The sequence below is a fragment of the Macaca thibetana genome, chromosome 1, assembly GCF_024542745.1.
Source record: "Macaca thibetana thibetana isolate TM-01 chromosome 1, ASM2454274v1, whole genome shotgun sequence".
Lineage (NCBI taxonomy): Eukaryota > Metazoa > Chordata > Mammalia > Primates > Cercopithecidae > Macaca > Macaca thibetana.
This window is the reverse complement of record NC_065578.1, coordinates 123,783,818-123,796,245: the sequence shown is the minus strand read 5'-3', so window position 1 is coordinate 123,796,245 and position 12,428 is coordinate 123,783,818. Positions and strand designations below refer to the sequence as shown.

The window sequence follows — 12,428 nt, the reverse complement described above, 5'->3', positions numbered from 1 at the left end:
CACAGGCACTTATGCACATATCCACACAGGCGTAGATACTCTGGCAGGCACATACTCACAGAGGCGCACACACACACACACATACAAATACACACAAGCACACTCACAGGCACATTCGCACAGGTGGAAATTCACACACAGGCACAGATACACACTGATGCAGGCACATGCATGAGCAACACACAGGTATACAGGAACACACACATGCCCAGACACACACATCTACACACACCCAGGCACCCACCCACTGGCCGGGGTCGGCAGCTCACACCTGTAATCCCAGCACTTTTGGAGGCTGACATGGGTGGATCACCTGAGGTCAGGAGTTTGAAACCAGTCTGGCCAACATGGTGCAATCCCTTCTCTGCTAAAAATACAAAATTGCTGGGCCTGGCACACCTGGCAGTCGCCTGTAATCCCAGCTACTCGGGAGGATGAGGCAGGAGAATCGCTTGAACCCAGGAGGCAGAGGCTGCAGTGAGCCAAGATCGCGCCACTGCACTCCAGCCTGGGCAAGAGTGAAACCCTGTAGAAAGAAAGGAAAGGAAGGAAGGAAGGAAGGAAGGAAGGAAGGAAGGAAGGAAGGAAGGAAGGAAGGAAGGAAGGAAGGAAGGAAGGAAGGAAGGAAGGACAGGCTCCCACACATGCACACTTAAACACATACACGCACACCCCATAATTCAAACACCAGTTGCCCTAGGCCACGTGAGAGTATCCTGGCCAGCTGCCCTGAGTAGTTCACTCTGGGCTATAGCCCGGGCCCTCCTCCTTCTCTGCCCCACCCCCAGCTGGTTGTATAAATTCCTTCCCTTTGCTCCTTCCCTGGAACAACGGCCTCTAACACCAGCACAGCAAACCCGCCAGGATCAAAGTGTACCAGTTGGCAGCATGGGTAAGGAGAGGGGCTTCCAATCACGCATTGCCTGCTCTGTCTGCCCCTAACTTGGAAGGCCCTCCCCCAGAAAATGCTAGAAAACCTGAGGGGGTAGCTGGGGAGGGAGCAGTGGACTCTGCTTCATTGTCCCCAGTCTGCACACCCCTCCCCCACCACCCCGCTGCATTTCCCAGCTTAGCCAAACTTTCTGAGGAAGGTGGGCAGAGGCACTGCTGGGAAGTGGGATCCTGGGCCCTGACTTGGCTCCATTCAGCAGAGGCTGGGGCCAGGGTGCCTTTCTGTAGCTGGGAAAATCAGACGGGGGCGCTCTTAGAGAACACCACTCGGTCCCTGGCCCTCACATAGGAAAGAGATGATCCTGATTTCAGCCCTGGGCCAACTTTGCACTCCAGGGAGGGAGGTAGGGAGTCCAAGCTTTTCTGTGCCCAGGTCACTCTCTAGCTACCCCACACAGCAAAGCTCTTTGGGAGGGAAATCAGAGACACCCGCGCTCTTTCACTGGGGACCTGTTTCAATGCCTCCTCCACCCCTAAATCCCCCTTGGCCCTGCTATTCCTCCATCCGTGGGCTCCTGGGTGACAGGCTGAGAAGGAATTGGGGTTTGGTTGGGAGGTCCTTCCCCACTTGAGGCTGGCTCTTCCTCAGCTGGCAGAATGCCCAGCAGCCAGCCTGGCATGGAAAACCCACTTGAGCTTTCCCTGGGTCTATCCCAAACCCAAAGCTGCTCTGAGATCTTGCTTGAGATGCTTCAGATGGGGGCTATTCCCCAGAAAGAGGAATGATGCTCCCTGGGGCTGCGGTGGCATGCTGGGCCTGACCCTGCGAAATGCTGGGGCTGGGCTTGCTGGGCTTGCTGGGGTTGTTGGGGTGGGGGGTGAGCAGAGGCTGCAGAGCGGGCAGCTCCTCCTCTGCACCTTTACTTCCCTCTCAGTTTCTCCCTGGCTTTGTAGTTTTTGTATCTCTGTCTTGATGTCTTGGAGTTTTTTAACCTCCTTTCCCTTCTGTATCCAGCAACTTCCTTCCCCACCCCCTGGCATCTGGTGCCAAGCCCGACTTAGCAAGGTTATGTAGCAGAACTGGATCTCTCTCTCTCTTTCTCCCTGCCCCACCTCCAGCCCTCTCTCCGGGCATCAAGCACTCTCTGGCATTCTCCTGACCTCTGGCACAGCCCTTCCCATATTTACACAGTAACTCACTGTTTTTTGGTTTTTTTTTTTTTTTTGAGTCAGAATTTCACTCTTGTAGCCCAGACTGGAGTGCAGTGGTGCGATCTCGGCTCACTGCAGCCTCCACCTCCCGGGTTCAAGCCATTCTCCTGCCTCAGCCTCCCAAGTAGCTGGGATTACAGGTGTACGCCACCACGTCCAGTTAATTTTTGTATTTTTAATAGAGACAGGGTTTTGCCATGTTGGCGAGGCTGGTCTCAAACTCCTGACATTAGGTAATCTGCCCGCCTCAGCCTCCCAAAGTGCTGGGATTACAGGTGTGAGCCACCGCACATGGCCTAATTCAGTTTTATGAAAGGACTTTGAAATACATTGTCTTACTTGTCCTCCATATCTACCTAGAGAAGTAGGTAGAATATCATTATTGCCCACTTTTCATAAATGAAGAGGAGAAAATGGAGAAACGGGGCATCAGACCTGGGACTTGAAACCAGGTTTCCAGACTCTGAACGCTGTTGCTGCCTCTCAGCTTCCTAAGTCCTTTGGCTGCTGCAAGTGGGAGTCCCAAGCCCCAGCGGTGGCCCCCCCTCTGCCTACTTCTCGCTCCTCACTTGCGGCCCAGCTGTGAAGGCAGAGGCTGGACTGGCCACAGGACAAGGCAGGAGACAGGGCCCAGGCCTGTGGACTCCACTCCAGGGTTTCTTTCAGCCTGCCTGGGTTATTCTTTAGCCCCTGCTCCCCAGCAGGCCCCAAACTCTGATGCTGGGGTGCTGGCAGCTGTGATGTCCCAGCCCTGCTGCACATCTGCTGACTTCCCTCCTGGAGATTAGTGTGACCCCTCTTGCCAGACTTCAGAGATAGGAAGGGTTGCTCCCTACCTCTCTGGTGGGCAGGCCTATGGGCTCTCCAGAGTTGGGCCAAACACCTCACTTTCCAGATAAAGGAAGTGGGGCACACCCAGGAGTAGAAACCGGCCTGAGGACTTCCAGCTGCTATTAGCCCCAGTTATGTACTCAGTTATGTACTCCAGCCCTTGGCTAGCAGCCTGGGATCAGGACCCAGGGGAGAGAAAAGCAGGAATTGGCCTCCCCCTGATATAGAAACATCTTGGTGAAGGGAGCTGAGCAGGCGCCACGCTCTCTCCCTGAGAGTGGCTCCCCACGAACAGTGCCTGGGCTTTGGCCAGACAAGCAGAGAGCTGCACACCAACTGCATCCTTGTGTTTACTTCTCGTAAAAGCCCACTGTGGAATTCTTACCATCTCCGTTTTATAGACGATGCAGAAATTGAGGTCGAGGAGCTTCAGTACTTTGCCCAAGCTCCCCTGGCTAGTCAGTGGCGGGCTGGGGTTGGGCTCCGAGTCTGTGTAATATTCACTACACCACACGACCCCAGCTGCATCAGCCCTCCTCTGGCCCTCCCTGGGCCCTGCTGGACTGTCTGTCTACCTTCAGGTCATGTGTCTCCAGCTCTTCCCAGCACAACCTCACCCTCATCAGGGCTCTGAGGGGGCAGAGAGGACAGGCCAGAGCAATGAGGCTGGATTGGGGACGTAGGCCAGCCGCACTGCCGTGGCCCACTGGGATGTATGCTGCAGGATGTGGGGAGGGAGCCTTCACCCTCGAGTGTGGCCCAGCCAATGTGCCCCATTGCTTCCACAGCTACAAAATGTGGGAACTGTGGACCCGGCTACTCCACCCCTCTGGAGGCCATGAAAGGTAATTGCCATGGTCTGAGAGCCAGTGCCCTACTGCTGATTCCACAGCCAGGGGTGGAGGGACTTCAGACCTAGCCCCCACCCTCTGGCACACCCAGCACTTCCCCTGCCCTTCCTTCCCACCCTGCCGTCCCTGCTGCCTGCTTTCTACCCTGCAGGACCCAGAGAAGAGATCGTCTACCTGCCCTGCATTTACCGAAACACTGGCACTGAGGCCCCAGATTACCTGGCCACTGTGGATGTTGACCCCAAGTCTCCCCAGTATTGCCAGGTAAGGCAGGGCTTGGGCACCAGCTACTTTAAGAGCGTAGCTGCCCTCCTCCCTGGCCCTGGGGCCCCCCTTCCCAGCTCTATCCTTCTTGGTCCTCCCTGGGTATGGATGGGCAGGCTCAACCTGGGACAAGGGGAGTGCTGAAATCCAGCCTGTGCCGTGCTTCCAAACCAAAATAGGTCCACAGGGGCCCCTCTTCCAGAAGCGGACAGAGGCGTGGCCTGGAAGAGCACCCCATCTCCCCACATCCTAGGTCATCCACCGGCTGCCCATGCCCAACCTGAAGGATGAGCTGCATCACTCAGGATGGAACACCTGCAGCAGCTGCTTCGGTGATAGCAGCAAGTCGCGCACCAAGCTGGTGCTGCCCAGTCTCATCTCCTCTCGCATCTATGTGGTGGACGTGGGCTCTGAGCCCCGGGCCCCAAAGCTGCACAAGGCATGTCTTCTGCCCTTGCCAGCTCAGTAGACCACAAGACACCTGCCACCCCAGGCAGCCTACGGGCAGGAAGCCAGACCTAAACCAGCAGCCTCCAGCTCTTACACAGGATCTGGCTCGGCAGCAGGGAGGGAGGTTGGACTTCAGAGCAGAGTCTACCCAGGCATTCTGGGTTATCACCCTCCAGCACGGTGACCAGGGCACTGGAGAAGAGGGAGGAGGCTTCTTGTTTTACTCTGAGAGAGGGAGGGAGCCATTTACTCCCCCTATGCGGTTAGGAGCTCAGGGCTTCTTTTAAAAACTCCAGTCCCTCCCAACACTTTGTTTAGTGCACTCTTGGTGCCGAGCACGTACTGTGTTGTCTACTGGTAATACAGAGTTAACACAGGTCTGGGCCAGCCCGGGAGGAGCTTATGGTTTCACACGGCTGCGTGTACCTTCAGGATACACGGGGAAAGGTCAGCGCTTCCTGCCCGGGGAGTTATTAGCAATCTCTCTGACTTTCCCTTGCTGCTCTGTAGAAGTTACCAGACTGAATCTCTGTCATATTCCCACAGGGAGAGTTGTGTCCATGTTTTGAAGGAAAAGATGACAGAGTCAGCAGATAGAAGTAGGAGGAGTATGGCGGTTAAGAGCAGGGACTCCCAGTCCCGTATGATTCTGACACCATTCCCCACCCCTTCCAGGTCATTGAGCCCAAGGACATCCATGCCAAGTGCGAACTGGCCTTTCTCCACACCAGCCACTGCCTGGCCAGCGGGGAGGTGATGATCAGCTCCCTGGGAGACCTCAAGGGCAATGGCAAAGGTACCTGCCAGCATATGTGCTCATGAAAACTTCCATAGCTGTGAAATGTGGAAAGCATTGTTCTGTGGGAGGAGCAGAATGGAAGGGGAGGGAGGGAATGACTTTCCAAGGAGAACCAGTGAGCTGGATCCCAGTCAGTATTTTAAATGTTAGCAAGTAACTTCAGTTTTGAATATTTCTATTAAGATGAGTCTTCACTGATGAATTCAGTTCAAAGTTATAGTCAAAACAGGCCAGGTGTGGTGCTTTACACCTATAATCCCAGCACTTCAAGAGGCCGAGGCCAGCGGATCGCCTGAGCTCAGGAATTCCAAACCAGCCTGGCCAACATGGTGAAACCCCGTCTGTGTGTTGTCTGCCGATAACACAGAGTTGGCACTGGCAACTCTGCACTAAAAATACACAAATTAGCTGGGTGTGGTGGTGCAGGCCTGTAACCCCCACTTCTCAAGAGGCTGAGGTAGGAGGATCACCTGAGCCCAGGGAGGTCGAGGCTGCAATGAGCTGTAATTGAACCACAGCATTTCAGCTTGGGCGTCAGAGTGAGACCTTATCTCAAAAAAAATGTAGCGAGCAGAATGGAGCTTAGACTCTGGGAGGAATCCCACTCCAAAAGTGGGAGGCTGGACAACAGAATACCAGGTACTGAGTCCCAGAAGATATTGTAGGAGAAACATTTCTGCTGTGGTCTGAGAGAGGGATGAAGTTGATAGGAGACAGGGGCACTAGGGTAAAGCACCCCCTGCCACCTGGCCACCTTTGAATGCCTGGGTGAGACCCTTTGGATGCCTGAATTTTTTATTTACTTTTTCATTTCCTTTTTTTTTTTTGAGATGGAGTCTCGCTCTGTTGCCCAGGCTGCTGGTGTGCAGTGGCGCAATCTCAGCTCACTCCAACCTCCACCTCACTGGTTCAAGCTCCTGAGTAGCTGGGATTACAGGCACGTGACACCATGCCTGGGCAATTTTTTGTATTTTTGATAGAGACAGGGTTTCACCATGTTGGCCAGGCTGTTCTTGAACTCCTGACCTCAAGTGATCCGCCCGCCTCAGCCTCCCACAGTGCTGGGATGACGGGTATGAGCCACTGCGCCCCCAGCCATGGATGCCTGAATTTAAGGAGCTGGCAAATCCAGCAGTGGAGGTGGAGGCAATGGGCTTTCAGCCTCTTAGACATGCCTGGGGGAGAGGGCTGGAGGGTGGGGTTAGTGTCTCTACTGCCTCTACCTGCCACCCTGCTTACTTCCCTGTTCAGGGGGTTTTGTGCTGCTGGATGGGGAGACATTCGAGGTGAAGGGGACATGGGAGCGACCTGGGGGTGCTGCGCCATTGGGCTATGACTTCTGGTACCAGCCTCGACACAATGTCATGATCAGCACTGAGTGGGCAGCTCCCAATGTCTTACGAGATGGCTTCAACCCTGCTGATGTGGAGGCTGGTGAGAATCCCCCCACGGGCCAGCAGGAGCCTTGGGCCCACATCCCCTTGCTTTCTGCTCCAAATCTCCCAGCCCCGCACTTCCCTCCTGTGGCCCCAGAATCTGAGGGAGATGGCATAGGATGCACTGCGTGCTCAGATTGCTCAAGCGTCCTCCTGATCCCTCCAATCCATTTCTTAACCTTCTGCCCTGGTTAGTGGCCTGTCTGCCCATGCCTTCCAACCCCTGATGCTGAGCCTATCCTCCGGCCCCACTCCCACCCCAGGGCTGTACGGGAGCCACTTATATGTATGGGACTGGCAGCGCCATGAGATCGTGCAGACCCTGTCTCTAAAAGATGGGCTTATTCCATTGGAGATCCGCTTCCTGCACAACCCAGATGCTGCCCAAGGCTTTGTGGGCTGCGCGCTCAGCTCCACCATCCAGCGCTTCTACAAGAACGAGGTGACATACGCCCTCTGGCCCTCCCCTGCCAGTAGTTTTGTCAGCAGCTCTACCTAAGCAGGCTTCTGTAATGGTGCTCCCAGGCATCTCCAGGAACGAAAAAAACGAGGCTGCATGCCTTGTCTCTCTTCTCTCAGTGGTAGGCCAACTTCTGCCTGAACCCTAACTGGCCATATTTATTCATTCATTCAAAAACTACTCAGTGAATTTCTGTGCTGGGCACTGTGCTATGTTCTGGGAATGCAGTGATGAAGCAGACACAACCCCTGCCTAAAGGGGCTTGCATGGAGTTAGATCCTAGTGGAAACAAGGCCGGTCATCTATTCTCTCCCTCCCAGGTCTGGGCAACCCAGATCTAACCCTCAGTCCCCAATTCTGATAGGCTCACCTCTCTGCCAGCTAACCTAACCCTCCACCCCTCAACGTAGGGAGGTACTTGGTCAGTGGAGAAGGTGATCCAGGTGCCCCCCAAGAAAGTGAAGGGCTGGCTGCTGCCCGAAATGCCAGGTGAGTGCCTAGGGCACGGGAAAGTTGATTCTTGGCCTGGGAAACAAGAGTCCTTAAAGGCTCTACTCGCCTCCGCCCCCAGGCCTGATCACCGACATCCTGCTGTCCCTGGATGACCGCTTCCTGTACTTCAGCAACTGGCTGCATGGGGACCTGAGGCAGTATGACGTCTCTGACCCACAGAGACCCCGCCTCACAGGACAGGTGGGGGCCCTGGCAGGAGGAGCAGAAGGGAAGGAAGGAAGGAAGGATAAGAGAATCTGGGGATGGGGTGGATGGTCTGAAGCAGCTGGCGGATGATGAGGGAGGTACAGGAAAAGCAGACATGTGGGCTGCGGGACAGCGAAGGCCCAGGACTGTCCAGGCCAGGGATGGGCATGCAGAGCATGTCTGAAAGGAAAGAGGGATCCCAGTCAGGCAAGCTGCTCTTCCTGCAACATGTGCGCCTCCCACTACAGTCCTCCTTATCCTCTGCACCTCCCCATCCAGCTCTTCCTCGGGGGCAGCATCGTTAAGGGAGGCCCCGTGCAAGTGCTAGAGGACCAGGAACTAAAGTCCCAGCCAGAGCCCCTGGTGGTCAAGGTAAGAGCCTCTCCCCCTACTTGCTGGACTCCTCAGACCCATGCTTGAGGAATATGTGGGGGAGCAGCTGAGCATGCTCTTGGGTTTGGGGTGGTGCCTAGGATCTGTGTGTTACCCTGGGCTCTGACCCCTGGTTTTCCCAAGGGAAAACGGGTGGCTGGAGGCCCTCAGATGATCCAGCTCAGCCTGGACGGGAAGCGCCTCTACGTGACCACGTCGCTGTACAGCGCCTGGGACAAGCAGTTTTACCCTGATCTCATCAGGTGAGAAGCAGACACATGGGCTCACCTCCCCAGCCCTCCTCTTCCAGAGGGGTCGTTTGGCTTTCTGAAGACTCCTTAGGGAGACCCATGTACCCCACCACACAGATGACCCATCAAGACCCTGGTCATTCCTTGTTCCTCAGGAGCCTTCCCCTAAAATCTCTGACTTCTCCCTTATCCCATTCCCCTTTTCCACCAGGGAAGGCTCTGTGATGCTGCAGGTTGATGTAGACACAGTAAAAGGAGGGCTGAAGTTGAACCCCAACTTCCTGGTGGACTTCGGGAAGGAGCCTCTAGGCCCAGCCCTCGCCCATGAACTCCGCTACCCTGGGGGCGATTGTAGCTCTGACATCTGGATTTGAACTCCACCCTCATCACCCTCAGTCCATATTTTGAGCCCTCACTTCCTTGGGGACCTGGCTTCATTCTGCTCTCTCTTGGCACCCAACCCTTGGCAGCATGTACCACACAGCCAAGCTGAGACTGTGGCAATGTGTTGAGTGGTATCCATTTACCGACCACTGTTGCTTGTTGCTCACTGTGCTGCTTTTCCATGAGCTCTTGGAGGCACCAAGAAATAAACTGTTGACCCTGTTCTTCAGATGGCCTTGTCTTTGGGGGCCTGAGGCCTGTGTCTCCTCTTCTGTCTACGCTTTGTATCTTGTACAAGAAAAGGCTAAAGAGGCCTCTGGGGGGGTTATGGTAACTAGTTCACACCAGTGATGCTAATAATGCCAAAATCTCACTTTTATGGCCAGACAGAATCTGAAAATTTTTGGGATGATTGTCACAAGGAGACCTGGGGGTAGAGAATGTAAATTTGTGTTTCTGAAGTTTTGTTTTTTTAACCCATGCTTTCTTTTAATGAACCTAAAAATCTCACCCATCACTCCCAAGACAATGTAATATGCTCCCTCACACACAGGAGACCCCAGGACCCCTGTTCTGTATAGTGTAATAAATTTCCACTGATGGCAAGACTACTGGGAGAACTCAGTTGTTGGGAGGTTTATTAGGCTGCTCTTGCATTGCTGTAAAGAAATACCTGAGACTGGGTAATTTATAAAGAAAAGAGGTTTAATTGGCTCATGGTTCTGCAGGCTCTACAGGAAGCATGACGCTGGCATCTGCCCAGCTTCTCGGGAGGCCTCAGGAAACTTACAGTCGTGGCAGAAGGTGAAGGAGGAGCACAAACATCACATAGCCAGAGTAGGAGCAAGAGACAGAGAGAGTGAGGGGGAGGTGCCACACACTTTTAAACAATCAGATCTCAGGAGAACCCACTCATGATCTCGAGGATAGTACCAAGGTGGGGTGGTGCTAAACCATTTATGAGAAACCCATCCCCCATGATCCAGTCATCTCCCACCAGGCCCCACCTCCAACACTGGGAATTACAATTTGACATGAGATTTGTTGGAGACACAGGTTCAAACCATATCATTCTGCTGCTGCTCCCTCCCAAATCTCACATCCTTTTCACCTTTCAAAATACAATCATGCCTTTCCAATAATCCCCAAAGTCTTTTTTTTTTTTTTTTTTTTTTTTGAGACAGAGTCTCGCTCTGTCGCCCAGGCTGGAGTGCAGTGGCCGAATCTCAGCTCACTGCAAGCTCCGCCTCCCGGGTTTACGCCATTCTCCTGCCTCAGCCTCCCAAGTACCTGGGACTACAGGTGCCCGCCACCTCGCCCGGCTAGTTTTTTGTATTTTTAGTAGAGACGGGGTTTCACCATGTTAGCCAGGATGGTCTCGATCTCCTGACCTTGTGATCCGCCCGTCTCGGCCTCCCAAAGTGCTGGGATTACAGGCTTGAGCCACCGCGCCCGGCCTTTTTTTTTTTTTTTTTTTTTTTTTTGAGACGGAGTCTCACGCTGTTGCCCAGGCTGGAGTGCAGTGGCGCGATCTCGGCTCACTGCAAGCTCCGCCTCCCGGATTCCCGCCATTCTCCTGCCTCAGCCTCCTGAGTAGCTGGGACTACAGGCGCCCGCCACCGCGCCCGGCTAATTTTTTTTGTATTTTTAGTAGAGACGGGGTTTCACTGTGGTCTCGATCTCCTGACCTTGTGATCCGCCCGCCTCGGCCTCCCAAAGTGCTGGGATTACAGGCTTGAGCCACCGCACCCGGCCTTTTTTTTTTTTTTTTTTTTGAGACGGAGTCTCGCTCTGTCACCCAGGCTGGGGTGCAGTGGCCGGATCTCAGCTCACTGCAAGCTCCGCCTCCCGGGTTTAGGCTATTCTCCTGCCTCAGCCTCCCGAGTAGCTGGGACTACAGGGGCCCGCCACCTCGCCCGGCTAGTTTTTTGGATTTTTTAGTAGAGATGGGGTTTCACCGTGTTAGCCAGGATGGTCTTGATCTCCTGACCTCGTGATCCGCCCATCTCGGCCTCCCAAAGTGCTGGGATTACAGGCTTGAGCCACCGTGCCCGGCCAATCCCCAAAGTCTTAATTCATTCCAGCATTAACTTAAAAGTCCGAAGCCCAAAGTCTCATCTGAGAAAAAGCAAGTCCCTTCCACCTATAAGCCTGTAAAATAAAAAACAAGTTAGTTACTCCCAAGATACAATGGGAGTATAGGCATTGGGTAAATACTCCCATGCCAAAAGGGAGAAATGAGCCAAATGAAAGGGGCTTCAGGCCCCATGCAAGTCCAAAACCCAGCAGGGCAGTTGTTAAATATTAATACTCCAAAATAATCTCCTTTGATGCCATGTCCCAAATCCAGGGCACACTGGTGCTAGGGGTGGGCTCCCAAGGCCTTGGGCTCTGCCCCTGTGGTTTTGCAGGGTTCAGCCCCCATGACTGCTCTCATGGGCTGGTGTTGAGTGCCTGTGGCTTTTCCAGCTGCAGGGTGCCAGCTGGCAGTGGATCTACCATTCTGGGGTCTGGAAGACAGTGGCCCTCTTCTCACAGCTCTACTAGGCAGCACCCCAGTGGGGACTCTGTGTGGGCGCTCCAACCCCACATTTCTCCTCCACCCCACCCTAGTAAAGGTTCTCCATAAGTGTTCTGCCTCTGTAGCAGGCTTCTGCTTGGAGCCCAGGCTTCTCCATACATCCTCTGAAATCTAGGCGGAGGCTCCCAAGCCTCAACTCTTGCACTCTGCACAGGTTCAGGCTTAACACCACGTGGAAGCTGCCAAGGCTTAGGTTTGCACTCTCTGGAGCAGTGGCCCAAGCTACACCTGGGCCCCTTTGAGCCACCACCTGGAGCTGGAGCAGCTGGAATGCAGGGAGCAGTACAGAGCAGGGGGGCCCTGGACATGGCCCACAAAACCATTCAGTCCTCCTAGGCCTCTGGACCTGTGATGGGAGGAGCTGCTGCAAAGGTCTCTGAAATACCTTTGAGGCCTCCCACCAGGCTCTACCTCCAACACTAGGGATTACCACTGAACATGAGATATGATGGAGACACAGATCCAAACCATATCAGGAGGTTAAATGTGTCACCTCTACCTAGAATACAGAAACATTAACACACAGGAGGGCTAAGAACACCATGGTGAACCAATCCAACAGGCCAGGCCATGGCACTCTTGTCTCCTCACCCAGATGGTATTTTAGAACCTTACTCAGAGATGTCTCCTTTCCCTGTGCTAGGTGCTTCTCCTCCTCCTCCTCCTCCTCCTCCTCTTCCTCTTCTTCTTCTTCTTCTTTCTTCTTCCTCTTCTTCATTTCTTCCTCTTCTCCCTCTGCCTCTTCCTCCTCCTCCTCCTCCTCTTCCACCTCTTCCTCTTCTCCTCCTCCTCCTTCTTATTCCTCCTCCTCTTCTTCTTTCTTCTTCTTCTTCCTCTTTTTCTCCTTCCTTCCTCCTTCTCCTCCTTCTTCTTTTCTTCTTTCTTCTTCTTCAAGATAAAGTTTCCCTATATTGCTCAGGTTGGTCTCAAACTCCTGGGCTCAAGTG

The 12,428-nt window shown here is 54.0% G+C and overlaps 1 protein-coding gene across 1 annotated transcript; it reads left to right on the top strand.

The window, feature by feature from the left end:
* Positions 1–779: 779 nt before the first annotated feature.
* On the top strand, positions 780–9,129 carry SELENBP1 (selenium binding protein 1). Its single transcript, XM_050750470.1, has 12 exons — positions 780–892; positions 3,723–3,779; positions 3,937–4,049; positions 4,303–4,488; positions 5,175–5,295; positions 6,550–6,732; positions 6,998–7,176; positions 7,605–7,683; positions 7,766–7,887; positions 8,173–8,265; positions 8,410–8,528; positions 8,728–9,129. The coding sequence occupies exons 1-12, from the start codon at positions 889–891 to the stop codon at positions 8,888–8,890; spliced, it is 1,419 nt and encodes a 472-aa protein (XP_050606427.1). The 5' UTR covers positions 780–888; the 3' UTR covers positions 8,891–9,129.
* The last annotated feature ends 3,299 nt before the right edge of the window (positions 9,130–12,428 follow it).

Bases quoted from the DNA above. Each gene is read 5' to 3' on its own strand.
- SELENBP1 (XM_050750470.1), top strand. The intron at 8,266-8,409 runs GTAAGAGCCTCT...GGTTTTCCCAAG, and splicing joins CAGAGCCCCTGGTGGTCAAG to GGAAAACGGGTGGCTGGAGG. The intron at 8,529-8,727 runs GTGAGAAGCAGA...CTTTTCCACCAG, and splicing joins TTTTACCCTGATCTCATCAG to GGAAGGCTCTGTGATGCTGC.